This window comes from Pseudonaja textilis, chromosome 8, assembly GCF_049901715.1.
Source record: "Pseudonaja textilis isolate UNSWEBS1 chromosome 8, rPseTex1.2, whole genome shotgun sequence".
Taxonomy (NCBI): Eukaryota; Metazoa; Chordata; class Lepidosauria; order Squamata; family Elapidae; genus Pseudonaja; species Pseudonaja textilis.
The window spans coordinates 22,939,370-22,958,061 of NC_141997.1; the positions used below are offsets into that span (position 1 = coordinate 22,939,370).

General features: G+C 37.8%; 1 protein-coding gene across 2 annotated transcripts in view; it reads right to left on the reverse strand.

Moving 5' to 3' along the window:
* Positions 1–2,483: 2,483 nt before the first annotated feature.
* Positions 2,484–18,692, reverse strand: part of UXS1 (UDP-glucuronate decarboxylase 1) — a 48,514-nt gene continuing 32,305 nt past the window's right edge. For both annotated transcript variants that reach the window (XM_026707386.2, XM_026707388.2), the window contains exons 7-15: positions 18,113–18,217; positions 15,821–15,880; positions 13,876–13,997; positions 10,295–10,414; positions 8,717–8,760; positions 5,887–5,947; positions 5,024–5,081; positions 3,608–3,711; positions 2,484–3,164 (exon numbers count right to left, since the gene is read on the reverse strand). In XM_026707386.2, coding sequence (XP_026563171.1) covers positions 3,033–3,164; positions 3,608–3,711; positions 5,024–5,081; positions 5,887–5,947; positions 8,717–8,760; positions 10,295–10,414; positions 13,876–13,997; positions 15,821–15,880; positions 18,113–18,217 — 806 coding nt within the window. In that variant the 3' untranslated portion in view covers positions 2,484–3,032. The remainder of the gene's footprint in view (positions 3,165–3,607; positions 3,712–5,023; positions 5,082–5,886; positions 5,948–8,716; positions 8,761–10,294; positions 10,415–13,875; positions 13,998–15,820; positions 15,881–18,112; positions 18,218–18,692) is intronic.

An 18,692-nucleotide genomic window follows, 5' to 3' on the forward strand; every position in this document is an offset into this window, starting at 1 on the left:
CATGGGCTTTATTCAATGTTAAATAGAAGCGATGAGAAACCGAGTCTTGAGATAAGTGTAGACTTTTCTTCCGCAATCCTTTTACTAATGACAGGAAGGAAAAACGCTGTAAAACAGTGACTCCCACTTTCAACCTTCAAATCTAATCCAGAAGGTTGATGATACGAAAGGTTGCCAAGTGATCCAGAAGGGCCAGGGTGGATGCAACATCCCCATCTTAAGCTTTTCCCAACAAATGTGACCAATCCCATGTCAGTACTATAAAAAACTGACTGAAAAAGATAATACACTTCATCCAACACTCTCTAATGCTAAACACCCACCATTTTCTCAACAATCTTCTCCCAAACACTGCCATCTCCTGAGAAGCCTTAATCAACTAGGGAAGGAGAAGTGCTCAGATACATGACAAGGTCATAAAAACAAGGACCCTGTCTACTTTCGCAACATCAACTGGCTCAAACTCTCCCAACTAACAAAGTGAGTCATTTCCAAAGGACCTGCCCAACCATGTTTACCTCAGTAAAGCCAAGTACCTTTGTTTGACAGAGGCTCTACAGGGGCTCTCCTGACTATTCCTTACCAAGAAGGGGGACCAGTCACCCAGAATAAAGCTGCTGGTTGTCTGTATATAGATACAATAAGGGCAAAGAAATGAGCTCATTTTGTCTTAATAAAGACTCCTTACTGTGCCTATTGGCTTGTATTCCTCCAGCAGTGCTCTTGTGCCATTACATCTCCCGAAGACCCTTGACAAACTATAAGGATTCAGAGGAGCCACAATCACAGAGGCCGCACAATCACGCAGTGATTCAATCTTCTTAAATGTCCATTTCAGTTTGAAACTAAAGCCCTGGCTGAACCATGCACTAACATAATCTTTGTCCTCAAGGAAAAAATATAGTCCGGTGGCCTTTTTGGGGGGTGGGGGGAGCACCTTTGAGACAACCATGATCTGGATGACGGAGAATCTCCATAGTTATACCTTCAGGAATAACCTCAAGTTCCCTTTGAAACCCATCAATTTCCCAAGGCCACCCAATTCAATAGATGCCTCTTCCCTGCAGTGGGGGCAGCTCAGAGAACTCCAGGGTCAAGAAGGAATGGTTGTCCATGACAAAAAATTGATGATAACGTTCCTTATTCTCAACCTCGGATCATGTTGCCACTACCCCAAGACCTAATGATCTAATGGATGACCTTCTCTGTGAATTATCACTTTTGCTCCTCTAAAAACACTGAATTGTTTTCTCGTCACCAAAAGAGTTTCCTCCTTTGCTTTATAGTAAGCATTGTTGTAAAGACTTGGAGATATCACAAACAATTCTCTCTCCACACTGTTGTGATGCTGTGAACAGTGTAAACTGTCACTATGGTATTCCTTCAAGACAGCAGAAGTTGGCTGGCCATCTACACTCCCATGCATTTCAATTTTTTTGCAGTATTAACACATGAAAAACTTGTAATAGGATTAAGACATTCCAAATCATTAAAGAAAACAGGATGCTGTTGTTTCTGTAGGAATGTGTAATTCAGGTATGTCAATATTAACAATAGTTAAATTTTGTGTGGAAGTGGTCTGATTCTTCGTTGTTTTTGCTATAAGTGGATTAGTACTGAAAATAGCAATATAATTTAATTATAGAACAGAAAAGAGAAGTTATTCATGTTTCCTCGTCCTTCCCAGCATGATTTGTGCTCTTTAAGATCCCCCATAACCCAGACCAGGTTTTGAGAGCAGACAGAAGATTTTGCATTCCACAGACGGGAGCAGAAGTCGTCCACTGAATTTTATCCATACAGGTAATCTTCAACATACAAACACTCCTTTAGGAACTGCTTGAAATTACAACACAATCAAAAATGTGATTTAGAAACAGTCCCCACAGTCACAGCATCCCCATAGTCACAGGATTAAAATCTGGGCATTTGGCGACTGGCACAGGTTTACAATGACTGTAGCATCCTGGGATCACATGATCATCCCTTGTGACCTACCCAGCCGGTTTCTGACAAACAAAGTCAATGGGAAAAGCTGGAATCACTGATTAATGGTTTGCTTAACAACTGCAAGTGATCTGCTTAACAACAGTGGCAGAAAAGGTCGTAAAATAGGGCATGGCTCACTTAACAACTATCTTGCTAATTGTGATGCCAATTGTGATCATAGGCTGAGGACCATCTGTATGTACCGACTTGATTTTTAATTTAACTCCAAAGGGTTATTTGTAATTGAATTGTATTCATCAAAAGGTATGCTATCTAAAAACCCACATAATATTGTTTAAAAGAATCAGTTACTGATTCTACTAAGGCAGATGTTACATCAGTCTGCTATACCTGTATAATATAATATGTCCACTACCACAGACTTGGTTTTTTTACTTAAATCTGTAAGGTTCAGTGTTTTATTAAAATAGCATATTCAACCACTGGTAGCCAATAATACATTAACTTTTGCCCAGAGTATGCACAATACAGTAGTGATTTAAAATAGCATTTATCAGTGGAAATAGTTCAAATTCAAGTGTGCAACTAGAACTAAATGTTGGGTGGGGGAGGAAAACAGATTTTAAGAATACATAAAACTCTTTTACAGGTATTTTCTAAATGTCGGTGTTCGTCATCTGACAATACTACTTTTTTTCCTTTATGCATAGTCTCTCTCATTTAAAGTACCCATTTTATAAATAAATTGGCAATTCTGCCCTTATCTTATGCGCAGCTTCACAAAGAAACCAGTAAATAAAACTGTCAAGGACAGTTATAACAAATGATCTCACAGCAAGATATAAAACCTGAAGATATTAAAAAAGGATGCATCTATTTTACATTAAAAGACAGATTTAAAAAGTGCAAGGCAAGAACTGCAGTTTTCTTGTTGAGGCACATCCACTTCTTTAAAGCAAGCTTCAGAGTGAAATTCCAGTTTTTTCTTCTTCATGATACCTGTTCTGAAGTCTTTACCAAAAGACATACAACATCTTCTCAAATTCAAGGTAAGAAATGTCATTTCTTGTCCAATTGAATTTTTAATTATGTCTGCTTCTTCCTTTTTTTATTCTAGCAGGTTTTGGTTTAGGAATATATTGATTATTTGCTTGATATTCTAGTTCTTTCCGAAAATAATGAATGGCTTTATTTAAACCTTCTTCCAACGGAACCTGTTCCGGAGAGAAAGAGAAAGAGAAAGAGAAAGAGAGGATTATCCCTGCTTACAGAATATGTGGTGCTTATTTGCAGTACTAAAACCCTGCTTCCTAAAACTTTGCTCCTTAATTCATGGAAATATTCATGGAAGTTTGCTTGTTTTCCAATTTGATGATATTGGAAGTAGCAAAAAACTAGATATTTATGAGGAAGAAATAGAGATGTACATATTTTGTTTCAGTATTTTTATTGAAATGACTGGTTTTTAGAGTTTCTCCTAAGTTTAATTAATTTGTTTTACATAAAGGATCAAGGGACATTAAAAAAAACACGCTTCTTTCTCCTGTCCCCAAAAGGAAGCATGCCACAGAATAAATTACAACGATTTGCCTTAAATGATATGAAATAAATAATGTTGCATTTTGAAATTACAATACCATTGATAGACATTACGTACCACAGGTTCCCAACCAAGCAATAATTTGGCTTTCTTGATATCTGGCTTCCTTTTTTGAGGATCATCTTGAGCTTCTGAGAGAAACTGGATTTCGCTTCCACTGCCTGTAAACATATTTTATAATTAGGCATATTGTTGAGTTGATTGCTGTTACAATTTCAGTTTCTGCAGAGATGATTTCCTTCTGCAAGGCATTCCACATCAAAAGGTCCATAATAACACAGGTGGTCTCGACTTGCAACTGTAAGTCAGCCTGGCAATCATAGTTCTAAGTCATGATCAGAGTGGTATTCTACCAGTTCGGCCCGATTCTGGTGTACTGGTAGTGCTGAAGATTGGCGGAGACCGAACCAGTTCTTTCTGAGGAGCTGCTGGAGCTGCTGTTGGGCCCACCCACCTGCTCGACCGGGCTCCCATACTGACCTTTATTCCCTGCTTTTGAAGCGTAGCTGCTTTGCGTGGCACAGCAGATTGCTGCGCATCAGCTGCTGAAGTGACAGGGAGAGTGCAGGATTGCAGGAGGTGAGTCGCAAAGCCTCTGCGCCTGCAAAGTGCATGTCTGGCACATGCGCATATGCAAAGTATGTGCGTGCACATAAAGTGCGCCCACCGAACCAGCGGTAAACTATTTTGAAACCCACCACTGGTCATGATGTTCATAATGTGAGTTATCATATGACTGATCCAGTTGTTAAGTGAAACGATTGTTTGCTATAGCCCAGTTTTTGGCAGAAATTAGAAGTAAACACCAGTTTCCGACAAAACTGTCCTAAATCACGGTCATGTGACCACAGGGTTTAGTGCAAATACTATCCGATTGCCAAACACCCAGATTTGGTCATGTAACTGTGGAGGTATCAAGCGCTAGGGAAATCAGGAGATTCAGGCAGTTCAAATAAGTATGAAGATTGATTGCAAGCTTAAGCTCTCTACAAGAATCTGACCAATCAGCAGTCAAGTGAAATGAGTGGGAAATAAGAAAGGCATTCAAGGTGGGCTGGACTTAGATCTCTTGTGGGCGCGCAGAGACTCATTTGACTGCTCCCTTGGGCCCAGTCTGGTCATCTACAGGAGGCTGTCATCAGAACTTTGAAACTGTGTTGTAAATACCTTTTGGGAGCTCTGTCATAATTTTGAAGAGTTGTTAAGCAACCAATCATAAGTCAAAAACTATACAATATATTGTACACATACTGAGTGCACATGGACCACAGAAGTTTTAGTATTTATAGGCCTATAATTTTTATTTCATTTTTTCAGTTAATTATTATTACATCTTCATTGGGTTTTCTAATAGCAGCTCCAAATTAAATCATTGGAACTTATTAAATTGATTACCTTCCATATAACAATCAATAGGAGACACATATCACTAAGCTCTATATTTTCTTTACAAAGCAATTTAAACATACTTACCTACAAGCTTTTTAATTAACTGGGCAAATTCTAGAATAGAATGTTCCTCTGGATTCCCCTAGAGATACAACTATTATTAAAATAATGTTTATAGTACAATAGTTATAGTATAATAGTATTGTATAGCACGATAGTACAAATTCATTATTTAAGTACAATAGGCACGAGGTTTGATCTTCCATAAAGAGTTATTTCCTGAATACTCATTCTGTCCGCTAACAAACTGCAAAATATGTTTCCAATTGTGGAATTCTCTGTTCCCAAATGGAATCTACCACTGGAATTCCTAAAGGAAAAGAATGATCCAAAGACTAGAATCCTTGTTCTAACAGAAATTCCTCTTGTTTTCACACTACTCTTGAGGGCAAACATAAGGAAATGCATTTTACATCTCAGATCATACTACGTTCAGTAGCAACCTTTACTATCAGAGGCCTCAATGGTTTAAATTACTTTCTGATTTAGCAACAAAATCTCAAAGAGATGAAATATTATGAGGCAGGAATATAATGACAAAAGCAGCACACTGGATGCAGAAATGTATTTAAAAATGGATTTATAAAATGGGGTCTATGCAAAGGCCTTATTTGCAGATATAATATAGAACTCACTGCATTTAAAAATTGCACCATGCTACTTTGTCCTCATATGGTGCTCATCTTTTTTAATAACAATGAGAAGCAGGAGGAGGTATCAATGATGGTGATGGGTCTATTGCAATTTTCAGATCAGGACAATACCAAACGCTATGTCCCAGCACGGATTGATTCCATGCATTCTGAATTTGGGGGTGTTATTTTATTTCCATACTACTTTACTCAATTTCCCATTAAGGTTTATAACAACAAGTGTGTTTTGTTTACCAAGTTAACAGGACTGCTAACGTTGCTATTCATTAAGGCCACAAGCCCATTCACAAGGTCACTGGAAAAAAAAAGATAGAACAATATGAGCGGAGAGTTATTTCCTGATTTATTTATGGTCTGGCCTTGCAAAGTGCTGATGCTAAGGAGAAATTATTCTCTTGTGGGATATTTTACTGTAAGCAGTGGCATGGGGTGGGGTTAGCAGTCAATGGGACCGAGACTGATTAAGTCCCGTCCCTTTTATACATGCAATACCACATGATCTTCACCATTGGGATGAAACAGGAAGCTGTTGCTGATACCCATGAACAGAAGTTAAAACAAGTGAACCACAGCAACTTACACTGAATAGACATGAAGGGATGGAAGAAAACATTTCCGCCTACACAATTTTCACAAAAGACCAATTGAGACAATGGGATGAAAGAATTATCAGGGTGTCAGGTTTAGGTGCAGAACATAATAAAACTTTAAAATCAGGGTAGGGAACTTTTATTAGACTGAAAACTGGAGTTGGTTTTGAGTGGTACATCGTGGCCCACATTTTAATCACCAATGTGGTCAATTCAAGAGACAGATGAATTAAAAGTAGTTAATTGGATTGTTTCTTTTGGCATTAATTATGTAAATTAAACAATGACATTTACTAACAACTTTTGGCAAGGTTCAGCATGTGTAGCCAGGCTTTAAAGAGAGCGGAAAGGTAGTTTATTCAAGTAAACGGGAACAAACATGTATATCCAGTTCCCACTCATTGTAAAGTCAGCTGTTCACTGCCAGAGTAGAAAATTTCCAAACAAAATTTAGTGTGACTCTTCCACTGTAGTCCTTCACATTGTTCATGGGGATCAAGAAGTCAAGATGGCGGCCACAACTATGCAATCAAGACCTGCCCTGTCATGATGCAGGCAAGCAGCGGGGAGGGCACTGACTGCATGATTTTTGTCACCTTGATTATTTTGACTTCCTTCTCTGGAACATTTCTGCTTGTCATACTTAACTTCGTCATTAAGAGCATAATGAACAGTGGCAGGCAAATTTACCCTGGATAGCTATGGGATAGGAAAGAAATTTAGGTTCCTTAGGCCCTTTAAGAAATGGGAGAGGGGAATTCCTCTTTTTATAATTAAGCTATGTGGTTTTTTCTCCCCAACAAAATTCAATAAATGTAGATGGATAGGCATAAATGAATTTGGAACAGCAAAAGTGGTCACATAATTTTTAAAATTAGCACAAATATTATGCTTATTCTAGGTTAATGTTAAGCCACCATTATTCTGGCTAAAACTGAAAAAAATGCTCTCTTTAAAAAGAAAAGTGTATATCCACATATTCAGCAGAAGGTGGCAGTAATGGTTTAAGGAAAAACAGGAAGCCCAGAGGCTTCTAACACTTCTTTTGCCACTTAGAGTTATTGTGTGTGTGTGTGTGTGTGTGTGTGTGTATTTATGTTTATTACTAAGCCATTTGTATTGACTATTTCCCATTCTGTAAAAATTAAATAGCGGGTGTGGGTATAAATAAACATTGTATTCCTGCTGGGCTGGGCTGAATTAAATGTAGCCAAGGCGCTGCTAGAAAAACATTCCACTCTGTCGTGGGTGGATAAATTTCCCACACTCTGCTACAAACAAATACCTGAATGGCTGGCACAATACCAAGCCTCGACCAGGTTCGACCAGCAAATATACATAATTGGAATTGATGCAGACTTATTCACTCCTTGGACAGATGGCTCCTTTGCTCCTTTCTAAACCATTTAGAGAGGGCTGTAAAGCACTATAAAGCGGTATATAAGTCTAATTGCTATTGCTGTTATTTGTTTGCAACAATTATTGAAAGCAGCAGCTAAGCAGGGTTGCAATGAGAGAATAAGGCCAGGATGTAGTTTGACAGTTATTTTCTGCGGTGACCTTTTCTTTTAATGTTATTAAAGAATGTTATATTAAATAGATAAAGAATGTTATATTAAATAGATATAACAAATACAAAAATCTAATACATAAATTGATAAAAAAGGAAAAGAAACAAAAAGTATCTAAAAAGTTTAAATCTTATTTAAAAAAAAGAAAAGAAGACACAAGCAGGAGAAACTTCCCCCTTCATCTCCAACAAGTAGATTTAACATTTATAACTCATCACTGTCTCTTAAAATAGCTGCGGCAGGACTGAACTGATGTTGTCGGTGCTCAGAAATAGTCAATGGTTTGATGAGTAGAAAACACTGTAATTTTATGGCATTTAAAAAAGATTAAATTGGTGTTAAGTTCCTAAGTAGGAGCTTTTAAAAGTTGAATTTTCTAGATTTATAGGTTTGGGATTCTCACAAGGAAGATGTTAAACCAGCAATGGCATACTTGCTATACAACATTGTGAGATGAGTCATGATTATCATTCTTCACATCTGCAGCCCAAACTGTACAAAGAGATGTTTACTTAATTGTATGGAGGTTCAACTTGCTAGCGGTAATGAGAAGTTCTAGAAGACAAACACTGATCTAATTTGCAAGAATTCTTGCCTTTGAAGTAAGCACAACACCAACATTCAGAATTTGTAGTTTTTACTGCTTTATTTTTTTTTTAGTTTTGAGACTACAAGAAATACAACTATAATGCTCTCTCCATACAAATTCCTACAGTTTTTAAAAAGTGCTGTCAGATAATGAATGGGCCACATGAATGACACTACTCAGGAAAAGTGCTGAAAAGTTATATGGCAAAATTAGGACATGTGGAAAAAAATTTTCCCACAACCTCTTGAAACAATTAACATTGGTTAGCTAAAGGCCATAATAAGATAGAGTTGAATTCAATATAAAATGTGTACCTGACATACTGGAATGCTCTGGTTTGAGTGCCAGGCCCATATACCTGGAAGAATGAAAAATGACATAAATAGGTATAGCAAAGATACCACTCTGCAATGACATACAAGTACCATCCATGTATCCATATTTGTTTGTCCTGATTTATCATATGATTATCTTAATGAGCCTCTGTCGTGCAGTGGTTAGTGTGCAGTACTGTAAGGTACTTCTGCAGCCAGCTGCCTACAATTTGGCAGTTCAAATCCCACCAGGCTCATGGTTGACTCAGCCTTCCATCCTTCCAAGATGGGTAAAATGAGGACCCAGATTATTGGGGGCGATATGCTGACTCTGTAAACTGCCTAGAAAGGGCTGTAAGGCACTACAAAGCGGTATATAAGTCTAAGTGCTATTGCTGTTAAGTTAGACGGAGAATAATTTTATTATATACCTCTTAAATACGCATTAATTTTTCACTAGGTTCATGGAGTGCAATCAACAGGCTTCCTGTCCAAGATACAAACCAACAGGACTATTTCATATTGGTCTATTTGTTCATTTTCATGTTGATCATTTGTTCATATCTAGCAATTCTTACCAATTTTAAAAATCCATTATTTTCAACATGGCACTTTTTGGAAGAATTTGGTTTTTTTTCAAAAAAAAAAATATTCCATAGTAGAACATGCTTCAAATAATTATCAATTTGCTTTACAAATGAGAAAGAAATAATGTTCTTAAGTTGGCAAAAAAATAAAACCAAGTCATGCAGGCTTTTCTAACAATTTATAAATAATTTAAATCTTCTATAAAGAATTTAAATCTTTTTTTAGTGCAAGTTGAAAGACTGCCTACTAAATGTCTTAGCAACAATTTTGCCAGTAAGCCTATTACAAACATTCTGCCAGTATATGGTTGTTTGCCAGAAAACAAAATATTGCAATTTTGAAAAGGCTGAATCTCATTAGATTCTATTGTTCTTCAAAAGGATTTCATACATCCTTGCCTGAAAATCCTTTACTTTTATATTGCAAAACTTCTCTGTCATTCTAAGATAAAAGCATTTATTGTAAATATTTAAATTGTTAAAACTCAGCAGTAACTTTCAATGTTATTTTAAAAGGAGCCATTTCAAAGTATTGCTTGAAGCACACCAAATGGAATTAAGAAGCAGTTTACACAAATATGTATATTTGTCATTTCCAGAACTCTAGCACTAGATGATAAATAGATGCATGAATATCTGCTATAAGTGAACCGCAAGAGATACAAGTGCTATGTTAGCAAATATCAACTCAGGAAAGTTTTCAATAGAAGCAGTTCACCTATTTGGTTGAAGGCTTCACTTGATTTCTTACCAATGACTCTTCCATGTATTAGAAACAATTTCTATAATCTTAGGTATCTTAATATTAAAGGCACTTTTGAGTACAACACAATGTGCTTATCTGATTAAATATTATATGATGCATTAGAATGTTTCAATTTCTAATTTAAAATTCTTTACTAAAATATTGATCCTGTGAGATTTCACAAAATGGCAGATTTTGATGTGTCTTTGCCACACAGCCATTAAACTGATGAAGATGAAGACATACAGTTAAGGGTTCTCCTTGAAGAGCTTGCAGGATAAAGTTACTAACAACTCTGCCATCATTCATGTGCATCCGGGGACCAAATGTATTGAAGATTCGGGCAACTCTTACTTCAACACCTTCCTGAAATGACAAGAAATAGCCTCTTGTAAAAATTCTATTGAAAATCTTCATGCTGGGTTTTAATTTTTTTTTTTTTTGCATTATTCCAGAATAAGAAATACCCCCACACACATATAATAGTAATGATTTCATATGGTGCAGTTCATCTATAGATCTATTACCTGCCAACACCTTACCCCTCAAGTATCTGCTACAACAGCCCCATCATCCCAGCCAGCCTCTGAAATGGGTTAGCAATTATGAGGGTTGGAGTCCAGCATATCGGGACTGTACAAGCTGAGAAAGACTGGCTTGTAGCATTATTGTTGAAAGAACTCTTTCTCAGAGATTTCTCTTTGGAAGGATAATATAATGAGTATTTCTGATTAAACTAAATCAATTTTTGTTAGGCTTTTGGGGACATGAAGCAGTTTGAATTAGTAAACAAAACAGATACTCGTGAGGATGCCACGAATGTTTATAGATCTTGACAACAGCAGGAAATGTTGGCAAACATGTCTCGATTATTTGTTCTCTTTATAATATTTCTAGAAGACATGCCAGAAAGTATTAGAATTTACACTGCCTCTTACAATGTTTGTATAGTCAGTCTGCCTTTTTAGTAGCTTAGCAACTATAGATTACAAAATGAAATTCACCATAAAGGATGAAACATAAACAACTGTTTAACTACTTTATTCTTACTTTCACAACAACCTTGGTTCCTATGCAAAACAAAAAACAAAAACCTTGACTGAAAACATCAATAAAGCTAATGACAACGCTAAAGCTTATGTTGACAGAGAAGATCCTGGATGTTTAGGAAAACCAAAGGCAATCTAAAAAAGTAGTCCAGAGGAGACAAAATCCAGTTTTGATTCTGGCCAGTTTGGTCTAGTGGTTAAGATACCAGGGTAGAAACCAGGAGACTGTGAGTTTTAGTCCCGTCTTATGCATGAAAACCTTCTTGGTGGCCTTGGGCCAGTCACACACATTCAGTACAATCCACCTCATAGGGCTATTGTTATGGGGGAAGTAGGAGGAAGAAGAAGTATTAGGTATTTCACCGCCTTGAGTTATTTATTTATAAATATAATAAAGGAGGGAATACAGGTTTACAAGAAGTCAAGAAGCAGTTTCTGAGAAAACAGTGCGCATCAGCCCACAAACAGTTGGTTGTAATTGAATAAACAAACAAGAAACAAAAAACCCCAGAAAACCAGTGATGAAAAACAAGATTTTTATATCCATATGTATGAAATAAAAGATGGGACAAACAGAAAGGCCGAAGGCCCCCAAAGATAATTACTTATCTCACACCTGAGAGATTTTGGATTTCTCTCCAAGTGCCTTAGTATTACATTCATTTTTTCAAATTCTGGACTACAGAGGTCCTCAACTTACAACAATTCATTTAGTGACCTTTTGAAGATACAACACCACTGAAAAAAGTGACATGACCAGGGGAGGGGTTCAATCAGTGTTACTACCGTGTTTCTCATAAAATAAGGCCAGGTCTTATATTTTTTTGAGCCCCGAAAAAATGGCTAGGCCGTCTTTTCGGGGGTAACTTTATTCCCCCCCCCTTGTATCCTCATCTAGAGTGCCCCACGGGCAGCCTCGCCACCAGCCGCTCCTAATGGGTGATCATGGCGAAGCGCAGAGAGCTCCCTACTCCCACCAAACACCTTTGCTGCAGACCCAAGACCTTTGGCACCCGCCGCTGTTGCTTTCCCTTCTGCCCATTCCACCGCCACGTTTGGAGCTGCCGCTTCCATGTTTGGAGTGCCACTGCCATTTGGAGTGCCGCCGCCATTTGGAGCACCGCCATGTTTGGAGCTGCCGCTTCCGTGTTTGGAGTGCTGCTGCCATTTGGAGCACCGCCGTCATGTTTGGAGCTGCCACTTCTGCGTTTGAAGCTGCCGCTGTGTTTGGAGCTGCCGCTGTGTTTGGAGAGGCGGCGGCGCTCCAAATGGCGGCGGCGCTCCAAACAGCGGCAGTGCTCCAAACGTGGAAGTGGCAACTCCAAACAGTGGCAGTGCTCCAAACAGCGGTGGGGTCCCAAACGCGGAAGCGGCAGCTCCAAATGCGGTGGCAGCTCCAAATGCGGAAGCGGCAGCTCCAAACAGCAGCAGTGCTCCAAACAGTGGCAGCACTCCAAATGTGGAAGCGGCAGCTCCAAACGCAGTGGCAGCTCCAAATGCAGAAGCGGCAGCTCCAAACGGCAGCGATACTCGAAACAGCAGTGGTGGTCCAAATGTGGAAGTGATAGCTCCAAACGCGGCAGCAGCATGGGCAGAAGGGAAATCAACACCGGCGGGCGCTGAAGGTCTTGGGTCTGCCGCAAAGCTGCTTGGCAGGAGTAGGGAGCTCTCTGCCATGATCGCCCATTAGGAGCAGCTGGTGGTGAGGAATTGCTGCCCACGGGGCGCTCCTAACGGCAAGTCCCCCCATTTTGCATGTTTTAAAATAGGCCTATATTTGGGGGGAGGGGCTTAATTTCATTTTATGCCTAGAAAACATGCTCTTCCTATTGGGGGAGGTCATACTGTTGGAGAAACACGGTAGTTGGTGACTATCTTTTGCATACGCATGACGTGTGCTGAATGCACATGTAAAAAAAAACTTTAGCTGTGCTGCCTGGACAGATGAAGTACTGCACGCAAGTGCACAGCATTTGAGAAGCCTCAGCTATGCAGCAGAGGTTGAAAAAGCAGGAAATAAAGGACAGATAAAAGCCCAGAAGGGCAGGTGGGCCAAACAGCAGCAAATACAGACTGGTTTGGTGTCTGCTGTCTTCAAAGCTACCGGTTCCATAGAGCTGGGCAGAACCAGTAGCATCCCACCCCTGCTTATGACCATTTTCATACTTACGACTATTGCAGCATCCCGATGGTCACGTGATTTACATTCGGATGCTTTGACCAAATCTCTATCTGGTTCATATTTATGACAGTTGCAGTGTTCGGGTCATGTGATCATCTCCTTTTGCAACCTTCTGACAAGTCAAGTCAATGGAGAAGCCAGATTCACTTAACAACACTTAAGTTAGGGTTACTAACTTAACAACTGCAGTTGGTTCACTTTACAAATGTGGCCAGAAAAGGCATAAAATAGGCCAAAAGCATTTAACAAATGTCTCACTTAGCAAACTAAATTTTAGGCTCAATTGTGGTCAGAAGTTGAAGACTACCTGTATAATGTTATGACTAAGAGCCAGATGCATAGTGGTTAGGGCAGCAGCCAAGAAGCTGAGAGACTGTGAATTTTAGTCCTACCAAGACATAAGGATACTTGGGTGACTTTTGGCTTGTCCTTCTCCTTCAGTCCAAGGAAGAAGGCAATGGCAACCATTTCAGAAAAAAAAAATTGCCAAAAAAACTGCAGAACCAGTTCCATCTGTCACCAGGAACGAACACTGACTTGAAGGCACACTCTCTCACACACAAATGTTATTACTGTGCAAACCTTTCCCTCAATACCTGCTTCATATAGGCATAGCACATGGTTTCAGCAACTCTCTTTCCTTCATCATAACATGCTCTAGGTCCTATAGGATTCACATGACCCCAGTAATCTTCATTTTGTGGGTGAACTTCAGGATCTTGAAAGAAAAAAAAGGGGGGCTTTCAATTATCCAATAACAAGTAACAATATTAATATTAATTACTTTTGATAGGACATCTTTTTCTAACTTTAACCTAAGGACTTGTGGAAAGTTTAGTGTCCCAATTCAGTACAGGTTTTAGGCATTCAATTCCATTTAGGCATTAGGATTTGACATAGCCAGGGGAGAAAGAAGGCTGTTCTACAGAATCATGGATAGCAGAGCGCAGCAAAGTGTTATGTGAATGTCTTTCCTGTCTTGAAAACTTATTTTTCTTATCTTTCTGGAAACATCTGTTTAATTTCCTTGAGATATATGTAGTTTTAGTGCAATTCTGGGAACTTAATTTGTTTGTAAATGATCCCAGTCAACTGAGGTGTGTGTGTGTGTGTAGGTGTGTGTGTTTATGTCCTACAAACATAGAGTATATGGACCATTAAAAAGTTTAATCAAGAATAAACAAAACTTATTAGGAAAAAGTCAATATGCTGATCATATAGCTCAAACACGGCCAGTTTAAAAATTGCTATTGAGCATCAGAATTTTCTACAAAGCATTTCATGGCATCAAGGTTTCAATTTAAAAAAAGGAGAGAGAACTGCCTTAATTTATATAAAATAGAAAAAGAGCTATGCTTTAAACAGTCAATATTTCTATCCATTTCTACTTTGGTTTACTTTTGCTGGGCACTACTAAAACCAGGTGAAATTCCTTCTTCTGAGCCACAGTATCATTTGATACGAAATTAATTTTCTTACAACTGAGGTTTTTTAAAAAATTGATTTGATAATTACAGAGTTCTGCAAAAATGCTTTATTTGCAGTTACTAAACTGAGAAAGGATAAAAGAACAAACCCATCAATACAAAGGGTCCTTTAATTATCTGCAATGTTACAAGAACAAATTGTTCATATATATCAAGGTAATGATGAATGTTTAAAAAGTATTTTTATTGTTCTTCTATTTCAGCTTTTTATTGCATTCGTGTTGTTTTAATGGTTCCTGAGCCCCCAATGATACGAGATGGGATCTATATAAATTGAATGAATGAATAAATAAAAAATTAGATATCCCACATGTTCTGTTCACAAATTGATCTGTTCACATCACAGATATAGCTTAAACTGTATGTTTTAAATCTCTGAATCTCTGAATTAATTTCAGTTTCCATTAACATAAATTCCTAAAGAATTAACCTTCATTAGTAAGAATGAAGAAGGCTTGACTGTTTGGCATATCTACACCATGGCTTAGCAAACAAACCTTATCTGTTATAATTGGATCACAATTCTTATAGGCCTCCATTAAGATGGCTATTGGTCAGGGAATATGGGAACTGTAATCTGAACATCTTGATGGTACCAGGATGCCAAACTCAGAACAAAACAATATGCCAAGTTGAATGTCATCAAGTTACAGTAACCCATAATTAAAGAGTAAAGTAGCATTACAGAAAATATGATTTGTCAGTCGTCATCATCACCATACAGCCAATTATCTATGGATCTTCATCACCATACAGCCAATTATCTATGGAAATTCAGTTTGATCTAGTGGTTAAGGCACCAGGCTAGAAATCAGGAGACCATGAGTTCAAGTCTCGCCTTAGCCATGCTGGGTAACTTTTGGCAGTCGCATTTCCTCAAGCCCATCCACCTCACAGGAAATAGGAGAAGGAAGGTGTTTGGGATATGTTTTCTTGCAAGATACAAACAAACAAATTGTTAATACTTTAACTGGAAGACAAGCAAGGTGGGAAAAATCGATGCAATCAATAAGGCCGTGATGAAGTAGGACTTCCCAGATTAATCACTTCTTACCTCCATAAACTTCAGAAGTGGATGCAAGGAGAAGACGGGCTCCAACACGTTTTGCTAAACCTTAACAAAAAGAAGACATGGTTTTAAAAGGAGCAGAGATACCTTTATTTTACTTCAACCAACCCTGAAGTAGAATACTATACACTGACACTTCTTTCAGGACAGAACAAATGCTGACTTGTGATTCAAGAAGCATTTAACTATGCCAAGAAAATCTGTACAAGTTTTAAGAGTTTTTGGAAGAGCATATAGCCAGATAATATTATATATTACTTCTTTGCTGTGAGGGTTCATTATATTATTAGCACAGACAGATAAAAAATGATTTATAATCTGGAATTTATTGTTATTTGCACCAAATATCACATATCTTTCTGCCCCTTTGGTTCTAGCCTCTGTGAAAGGACTACAAACCGAAATGTAATAAAATGAATGAATGAGTGACCTGTAGTGAAAATTAAAAGTTTATTCTCATCCTGCCATTAAAAAAATCAAGAACATCAAGGCTGAAGGCTACAAAACAAAGGATATACGAATAAATGGCTTTAACCATATTTGTGTATACAGATGAATAATCCAACTATAATAACTTAATAAAGTTGTTTTCACTTGAAAATGGATAGACTTCGAGTCCCAGAATTCCCCGGCCAGCAAAGTAAAACTGACTGAGAGTTGAAGTCCACCCATCTTCAAGTGACCAAAGTAGAGAACTATTGGCTTAATTCTTAACAGAACAATCGACTTTTTAAGACAGGGAATATCAACTTGGAGTCTAGAGGTACCAAACCATTCCCAGGCACTTCTATAGAAATCCACTAGGCTCTTTGCACTATTCTGTTTTTGTTTTAAAATGTCTGTTTTAATTTTAGTGTGTGTACATATATACACCTACATATATAGAGATAAACATTTATATTGAATTGTAAGCTGCAATTGAGATGGGAGGCCTCAGAAACTGAATAAATAAAATAAAATAAATAAAAACATCCATCCTCCTGGTTTGCAGCGGTCCCACTGGGATGGCTAAGAGGAATCAATAGGCCTTGGTATATGCCTTCTGGTCAATATGCCTTCTGGCAAATGACCTTTTATGAACGGCCATGTCCTCAATTACACCATTTTTCTACCTGTTGCAACTATTTTTAATATGATAAAATTCCAAATGTGTCACCAGTTACGTTTCAATTATATTGCACAATTTTATTCTAAATAAAAAGATTAAGATTTATCTCTTTAAAGTAGATACATCGAGGAATATTACTGGGGAATATTCTGTTCCATTCTGAATGTTCTGTTCTACCTCTGAGCCAATACTTAGTGATTTACCTTGAACATTTTATCATAAAATTGTCGTCTTGCTATGCACTATTGAATATTCTTTGCCATCTGAGCCAAAGCAATTGTGACTTCCTTCCCACTGCATTCTGTCACAACTTTCAATGATTAGCATGGGCTGAATTGCCTTGGTATTATTATAGTAAGTACTTTGGTAACAGCTTCAAAACTAAATTTCTCAGTGGAATGGAAATAATTTGAAATTGTATTAGACATGGATATTTGCTTACATTTTCTATTAAGAATAGCCTCTTGGCAATTCAGCCACTGTTATAAGGGCTGCTTCAACCATCATGTTGCCATGTACAAGCTCGATATGCCTTTGTTCTGGTTAGGTCTAAGTTCTTGCATACACAAAGGTATAAGCGCATACACACGTTCACACTGCTAAGACAAGCTGGGCAATTGACAGCTGAAGGCCCCCTTTTTGCCAACTCTGGAGTCCATGTTGATCATGATTGTTGAAAACTGACAATACAATTTTTAATCATGCCAAATCCTCCGCAATACTTAAAAGAAGCTGCTTTAAACTCTCAACTTGTCTATATGCATAATGTGTCTTCGTACACTATGGGGCCCTCAACTTTATTCAAAATTGTAAATGGGGTCTTTGACAACCAAGAATTTACGGCTGAATGAGTCACATGCTGGTGCAGGCTGCATTCCCTTCCACAAGTGGATTGTCAACTCTACCTTCAAGTTGAATTCCTGAACAAGTATATGCAATGTGGCAAGTATCAGCATGCTGCTTGTCTATTGCAAAACCATATTTTGTCTTAGCATGTTGTGTGAACTGCTAAATTCAGCTCAGAACCTCTTTTTTAGCATTTCAGATCAATATGCAACAATATACCAACTACAGACAGACACGACAATGGAAAAATTACATGAGAATGCTGGGTTTTATCTTTCCTAAGTAAACATGAAAATAATGTTGCACTTAAACTTTATACTCACCTAACATATTTAATGTTCCAATTGTGTTTGTCTTTAATGTCTTTATGGGATTATACATATAATTTGGAGGAGAAGCTGGAGAAGCTAAGTGATAAATCTGGTCCACTATGAAAAAAGTAAAGAGGGAAAGGGAGAGGGGAGGGAGAGGGATTGATTTATTTTACATTAAATGATTACAAAAATTCTGAGATTCAACAAAATAATAACATTACTTTCCAGTTTTAGATACATGCACGTCAAACCCCATTTATTATTGTAACTAATATCCTAAAAGAATCAGAATGAGAATGCAAGTTACACATCTAGGAATTCTAAGTTAGTTCATAGGTTCTGCTCTATAGTGTAGGATAATCGAAGCTGAAACAAGGTAAACTCATTTTGCTGAAGAGCAGAACATCAAAGATACTGTGGAAAATTCAAGCTACCATCCAGTTTATTATCAGATGATTAACTTGCACAGGTGAAAGCTATTTTTCAACTGCAAGATTTTCTGTATTAGGTTACATGCACATGTAGGCAAGAAGCATCTTGAGAAAGCAGATTGAGATAGACAGCTAGAAAAAGCAGTTGTAAACATGAA